A 7500-nucleotide genomic window follows, 5' to 3' on the forward strand; every position below is an offset into this window, starting at 1 on the left:
CTCTCTTCCCCCATCCTCTCTCCCTCTCCCCCCCAGGACTTCTCTCCCTCTTACTTTCCATTGTCCCCCTTCCATCTTTCCCATCCCTCCCCCTCATCCTTCCATCTCTCTCTCCCATCTCTCTCTTCCCCCCATCTCACTCCCCACAAGTCTCTCTCTCCCCCCATCCCTTCTCCCCATCTCTCATCCCCATCCCCCTCCCCCCCTGTCTATCTTCTCTTCATCTCTTCTCCTCCTCTCCTCTCTTCGCGTTATCTCTCTTCCCTCTGACCTCTAGAACCGGATCTCTTCTCCGGATCTCTCTCTCTTCCATCCCTCTCTCCTTCCCTTCAAGCTCTCTTCCCCTCTCTTCTCTTCCTCCTCCTTCTTCCTTTTCCTCCTCTCTCTCTTTCTTTCCCTCTCTTCCATCTTCCCTCTTTCCTTTCTTTTCTCCCATCACCAATTTTCTCCCAATCTTCCTTTCTTCTTTCCCTGATCATTTTTCTCTTCTTAGCATCTTCTTTTGAAAGCGCCTTTTTTTTTTAGATTTCTAAGCCTCAGGTCTCTCTCATGCATTTTCCTTTTCTCTCTCCCTCTCATCCAGGCTTTCTCAACTTCTCTCTTTCTTCTCTATTCCACTACTCTTCTTCTCCCCTGGTCTTCTTCTTCTTCCCCCCTTCTCACTGCTCGTCCTTTCTGCTTCTTTCCCTCCTTGTCCTCTTCTCTCCCGCAATCTATCTCTCTCCTCACTGGCCGCCTGCTCTCTTTCTTTCCCGCCCCCTCTCTTCTCCCCCTCTCTCTCTCCTATCTCACCTCTCTTCTGCCATCTCTTCCTCCGCTCTCTCCTCTCCCCCATCTATCTTCTCCCCCCATCTCTCTTGATCAACACATCTCTTTCTCAATCTCTCTCTCTCCCCTCCTTCAGAGCTCTCCCCATCTGTCTTACTCCCGTGGGGCTCTTTCCTTCGTTGCACAATTCATGAGTAGAGAAGATTTAATTCATCCAATATTGAGCAAGAGTCATACTCAGGCGAGAGGGGCCAGAGAGACCACGAGAGAGAGAGAGAGAAGGAGAGAGGGAAGGAGAGGACTAACACCATGAAAGAGGGCAAGAGGAGCCAGCGAAGGGGGGGAGGTTTTCCCTAACTGACCATGGACTGGAGAGGAAGAGAGAAGGGCCCGGAGGGGCTCCTCAGGGGGCAGCTACACTCATCTCTCTCCCATACTTGTCCCATCCAAAAATTGGAGAGTCCACGAGGGACGTAAGAGGGAGGAGAAGGTTCCAGATGAGGGAAGGATCTTGGGGAGAGGGTCTTTTTCAATTTTCCCAGGGATGGAGTGGGCTGAGGACGGAAAAGAAAAAGTCCTTCCATGGGAGAGTCCCCTCACGGTGAAGATTTTGGAGAGCAGGGAGAGACTTCCAGCGTGAGGGAAAGAGGGACCCCTGGGGAGTGTAGTTGGAGGGGGAGAGGAAAGAGAAGAGTCCCATAGGGAGGTAGAGTCCGAGGGGTGCCATCATGGGGAGGGAAGGGGAGGGAGAGAGGGAGCAAGGGGGAAGGGAAGGGGAGAAGGGAAATTGATTCCAGGAAGACAAATTAAGATCCTGAGAGGGCCGGAGGAATACTCGAGAAAGAATTCTAAAGGGAGAGAGGGGGAGAGGATAGGAGGAGGGAGAGAGGGAGAGAGGAGGGGGAGAGAGGAGAGGATAGGAGAGAAGGAGAGAGTAAAGGGGAGAGAGGGAGAGGGGGGAGGGAAGAGGGAGGAGAGAGGACGAGAGGAAGGGAGGGTAGGGGAGGAGGAGAGAGAGGAGGGGGGAGAGGGAGGGAGAGAGGGAAGGAGGAGGGAGGAGGTTGGCTGGAGAGAGAGGGAGAGGGGGAGGGGAGGGAGAGGAGAAAGAGAGAGAGGGGGGGGAAGGCAGAGAGTGGAGGAAGGAAGTGAGGATGGAGAGAAGGAGGGAGGGGAGGATGGAGAGAGGAGAGAAGAGGGGGGGAGAGAGGAGGAGGGAGAGAGGGGGAGAGAGGGGAGAGTAAAGGGAGAGGGGAAGAAGGGAGGGAGAGAAGGAGGGGGGAGAGGGGGGGAAAGGGGAGAGGGAGGAGGAAAAGGAGAGACGGAGAGAAGAAGGGAGGAGAGGAGGGAAGGTAGGAGAGGAGAGGGAGGAGGAGGGCGCAGGAGAGGAGAGGACGAGGAGGGGAAGAGTGAAAGAGGAGGGAGAGAGAGAGAGAAGGGGAGAGGCGAGCGGAAGTGCCAGTTCTTTACACTAGTCCCACCCCGACCAACATGCACCCATTACAAGAGGAAGGGAGACCAGGGTCTACACTAGACCCACCCCCGACAAGGCTATCATGCCCCATCTACACTAGTCCCAACCCGACCAACATGCCCCGTCTACACTAGTCCCACCCTGACCAACATGCCCCATCTACACTAGTCCCACCCCGACCAACATGCCCCATCTACACTAGTCCCACCCCGACCAACATGCCCCATCTACACTAGTCCCACCCCGACCAACATGCCCCGTCTACACTAGTCCCACCCCGACCAACATGCCCCTTCTACACTAGTCCCACCCCGACCAACATGCCCCATCTACACTAGTCCCACCCCGACCAACATGCCCCGTCTACACTAGTCCCACCCCGACCACCTTGCCCCATCTACACTAGTCCCACCCCGACCAACATGCCCCATCTACACTAGTCCCACCCCGACCAACATGCCCCGTCTACACTAGTCCCACCCCGACCAACATGCCCCTTCTACACTAGTCCCACCCCGACCAACATGCCCCGTCTACACTAGTCCCACCCCGACCAACATGCCCCATCTACACTAGTCCCACCCCGACCAACATGCCCCATCTACACTAGTCCCACCCCGACCAACATGCCCCATCTACACTAGTCCCACCCCGACCAACATGCCCCGTCTACACTAGTCCCACCCCGACCAACATGCCCCATCTACACTAGTCCCACCCCGACCAACATGCCCCATCTACACTAGTCCCACCCCGACCAACATGCCCCATCTACACTAGTCCCACCTGCCCGCGTGCGTTTGGCCCATATCCCTCCAAACCCGTCCTATCCATGTACCTGTCCAAGTGTCTCTTAAACGTTGGGATAGTCCCAGCCTCAACTACCTCCTCCGGCAGCTCGTTCCATACACCCACCACCCTCGAAAAGTGTGGAAAAGTTGCCCCTCAGATTCCTATTCAATCTTTCATCTTTCCCCCTTCACCTTGAACCCGTGTCCTCTGGTCCTCGATTCCCCTACTCTGGGCAAGAGACTCTGTGCGTCTGTCTACCCGATCTATTCCCCACTCTGGTGATTTTGTACACCTCTATAAGATCGCCCCTCCCTCCCTCATCCTCCTGCGCTCCAAGGAATAGAGTCCCAGCCCTTTGCCCCGACCTCTCCCTGTAGCTCAGGCCCCTCGAGTCCCGGCAACATCCTCGTAAATCTTCTCTGCCGCCCTTTCCAGCTCGACGACATCTTTCCCTGTAACACGGTGCCCAGAACTGAACACAATAGTGTAAATGTGGCCTCACCAACGTCTTGTACAACTCAGTAACGTCACCTCCCCACTTGTAAACAGAGGCATTACACCACCCCCTCATTACCTGATCCGGAACGATTGCTCCAAACCGCCATTGAACCCAGCATTCCACGCCAAGGTGATTGAATTTTGGGATTTCCGGACCAACGACAGGTCGGAAGGAGGATCAGGTTTTCCTGGAAAATTATAGGAAGTAATTGTCGGATGGGGATAGACCGGTGATGTGGAAGAGTGTCTTTGGGAGGCAACCCTACCCAACCTAACCCAACCCAACTTCCTGCCTTCTCCTCATATCCCCCTGACTCTCGCTATCTTTAAGAGCCCTATCTAGCTCTCTCTTGAAAGAATTCTCTCCAGAGAACCGGCCTCCACCGCCCTCTGAGGCAGAGAATTCCACAGACTCACAACTCTCTGGGTGCAAAAGTGTTTCCTCGTCTCCGTTCTAAATGGCCGACCCCTTATTCTTAAACTGTGTGTGTGTGGCCCCTGGTTCTGGACTCCCCCAACATCGGGAACATGTTTCCTGCCTCTAGCGTGTCCAAACCCCTTAACAATCTCATATATGTTTCAATGAGATGCCCTCTCATCCTTCTAAACTCCACAGAGTGTACAAGCCCACAGCCGCTCCATTCTCTCAGCATATGACAGTCCCGCCATCCCGGGAATTAACCTGGTGAACCTACGCTGGGCTCCCTCAATAGCAAGAATGTCCTTCCTCAAATTAGGGGACCAAAACTGCACACAATACTCCAGGTGTGGTCTCACCAGGGCCCTGTACAACTGCAGAAGGACCTCTTTGCTCCTAGGACTCAACTCCTCTTGTTATGAAGGCCAATTGGCTTTCTTCACTGCCTGCTGTACCTGCATGCTTACTTTCATAGACTGATCAACAAGGACCCCCAGATCCCGTTGTACTTCCCCTTTTCCCAACTTGACGCCATTTAGATAGTAATCTGTCTCCTCTCATCCGCTCCTCCTCTCCTCACCTCTCCTCATCACTCTTCTCATCTCCCATCTTCTCATCCCTCTCCTCTTCTCATCTCCCATCTCCTCCCCTATCCTCTCCCCTCTTCTCATCTCCCATCTCCTCCCCTCTCCCCTCCTCACCTCCCCTCTCCTCACCTCCCCTCTCCTCATCCCTCTTCTCATCTCCCATCTCCTCCCCTATCCTCTCCCCTCTCCTCTTCTCATCTCCCCTCGCCTCCCCTATACTCAACTCCTCTTGTTATGAAGGCCAACATGCCATTGGCTTTCTTCACTGCCTGCTGTACCTGCATGCTTACTTTCATAGACTGATGAACAAGGACCCCCCAGATCTCGTTGTACTTCCCCTTATTCAATGTTCGTGCTACTAGGGTGCAGACTGCCCAAGCGGAATATGAGGAACTGCTCCTCCAATTTGCGGTGGGACTCACTCTGGCCATGGAGGAGGCCCAGGACAGAAAGGTCGGTTTGGGATTTGGAATGGCTGGGGGAGTTGACGTGCTGGGCCATCGGGAGATTATTGTGAACCGAGCGGAGGTGTTGGGCGAAAACGATCCGCTTGATCTCACCGATGTAGATCAGCCGACATCTAGAGCAGCGGATGCGGTGGATGCAGTGGAGGAGTTACAGGTGAAACTCTGTCGAACCTGGAACGACGGCTCGGGTCCTTGGATGGAGTCGAGGGGGGGGGGGAGGGGAAAGGTGACAAGTGTAGGAGCAGGGAGGTTCTACTGCAGTTGTCCAGGGTCTTGGTGAGACCACCCCTGGAGTATTGCGTACAGTTTTGGGTCTCCTAATCTGAGGAAAGACATTCTTGCCATAGAGGGAGTACAGAGAAGGTTCACCAGACTGATTCCTGGGATGTCAGGACTTTCATATGAAGAAAGACTGGATAGACTCGGCTTGTACTCGCTAGAATTTAGAAGATTGAGAGGGGGATCTTATAGAAACTTACAAAATTCTTAAGGGGTTGGACAGGCTAGATGCAGGAAGATTGTTCCCGATGTTGGGGAAATCCAGGACAAGGGGTCACAGCTTAAGGATAAGGGGGAAATCCTTTAAAACCGAGATGAGGAGAACTTTCTTCACACAGAGAGTGGTGAATCTGTGGAACTCTCTGCCACAGAGGGTAGTTGAGGCCACACACAGTTCATTGGCTATATTTAAGAGGGAGTTAGATGTGGCCCTTGTGGCTAAAGGGGATCAGGGGGTATGGAGAGAAGGCAGGTACGGGATACTGAGTTGGATGATCAGCCGCGATCATATTGAATGGCGAATGGGTGCAGGCTCGAAGGGCCGAATGGCCTCTACTCCTGCACCTAATTTCTATGTTTCTATGTTTTTCTATGTAATTGGGGAAAGGGGAAATACGACGGGGTCAACAAAGAGCTGAGCTCACCGATGCGGACCAGTCGAACGTCAAACGTGTCCGCTCCCCGTCGGTTCCGAGCGCTACACGTGTAGGTGGTGAAATCCAGGCGCGCGCTGGCGTTAACGATCGTCAGAGCGGAGGTGTGGAGCGCCCCTTCATGCACGATACTCTGGGCAAATCTAGAGAAGACCAGTTTTCAACACTAGTCCCTTTACCCCCCACTCCTCCCCCCTCGACTCAATCCAAGGACCCAAACAGTCTTCTCAGGTGAGGCCATTCGGCCCACTCCGCCATTCGATCTCTTCGTCCCAACCCCATTCTCCCCATAACCTAAATAGAGAGAGTACAGAGGAGATTTACTAGAATGTTGCCTGGGTTTCAACAACTAAGTTACAGAGAAAGGTTGAACAAGTTAGGGCTTTATTCTTTGGAGCGCAGAAGGTTAAGGGGGGACTTGATAGAGGTCTTTAAAAATGATGAGAGGGGATAGACAGAGTTGATGTGGACAAGCTTTTCCCTTTGAGAATAGGGAAGATTCAAACAAGAAGGTTCAGACATGACTTCAGAATTAAGGGACTGAAGTTTAGGGGTAACATGAGGGGGAACTTCTTTACTCAGAGAGTGGTAGCGGTGTGGAATGAGCTTCCAGTGGAAGTGGTGGAGGCAGGTTCATTGGTATCATTTAAAAATAAATTGGATAGGCATATGGATGAGAAGGGAATGGAGGGTTATGGTATGAGTGCAGGCAGGTGGGACTAAGGGGGAAAAAAATTTGTTCGGCACGGACTTGTAGGGCCAAGATGGCCTGTTTCCGTGCTGTAATTGTTATATGGTTATAACCTCTGATAGGAGCAGAATGATGCCATTCGGCCCATCCAGTCCATTCAATCACGGCCAATCTATCTCCCTCCCAACTCCATTCTCCTAGGAGCCTTCTCCCCATAACCCCTGACCCCCGCACTCATCAACAATCTCTATCTCTGCCTTAAATATAAACACCCACTGCCTTGTGGCCTCCACCGCCGTCTGTGTGGCAACAAATCCCACAGATTCACCACCCTCTGGCTAAAGAAATTCCTCCTCGTCTCCTTCCTGAAGGAACGGAACGTCCTTTAATCCTGAGGCTGTGCCCTCTGGTCCTAGACTCTAGACTCTAGACTCTCCCACTAGTGGAAACATCCTCTCCACATCCACTCTATCCGGGCCGCCCACTGTTCGGTGACGTTTCAATGAGGTCCCCGCTCATCCTTCTAAACTCCAGCGAGTACAGGCCCAGCGCCGGCAAATGCTCATCGTACGTTAGTTAAACCCTCTCGTTCCTGGGATGTGTTCTTGTAAAACCTCCTCTGGGCCCCTCTCTCTCTCCAGAGCCGGGAGGTACATCCTTCCTCAGATACGGGGCCCAGAACTGCTCACCATAACTCCTCCACTCTCTTCTCCTCTCTCCCCTCCTTTCCTCCTCTCCTCCCCTCTCTCTCTTCTCCTCTCCTAGAGAGGAGGGCGAGAGTTTTGGGCCTTGTTCAAGATGGCCGACTTTTGCCTCCTGGTTCAAGATGGCCGACTTTTGCCTCCTGTTTCTGCGCTGTATCTCTGAACTAAACTA

The 7500-nt window shown here is 53.2% G+C and overlaps 1 protein-coding gene across 1 annotated transcript in view; it reads right to left on the reverse strand.

Annotated features, from left to right (window-relative positions):
* Positions 1 to 3599: 3599 nt before the first annotated feature.
* The window catches only part of nphs1 (NPHS1 adhesion molecule, nephrin), a 23693-nt gene continuing 19792 nt past the window's right edge, over positions 3600 to 7500 (reverse strand). Inside the window, exons 8-9 of the mRNA XM_055665348.1 lie at positions 5925 to 6076; positions 3600 to 3717 (exon numbers count right to left, since the gene is read on the reverse strand). Of these exons, the coding sequence (XP_055521323.1) occupies positions 3602 to 3717; positions 5925 to 6076 (268 nt within the window). The 3' untranslated portion in view covers positions 3600 to 3601. The remainder of the gene's footprint in view (positions 3718 to 5924; positions 6077 to 7500) is intronic.

The sequence above is a fragment of the Leucoraja erinacea genome, unplaced genomic scaffold (assembly GCF_028641065.1).
Source record: "Leucoraja erinacea ecotype New England unplaced genomic scaffold, Leri_hhj_1 Leri_1186S, whole genome shotgun sequence".
Lineage (NCBI taxonomy): Eukaryota > Metazoa > Chordata > Chondrichthyes > Rajiformes > Rajidae > Leucoraja > Leucoraja erinaceus.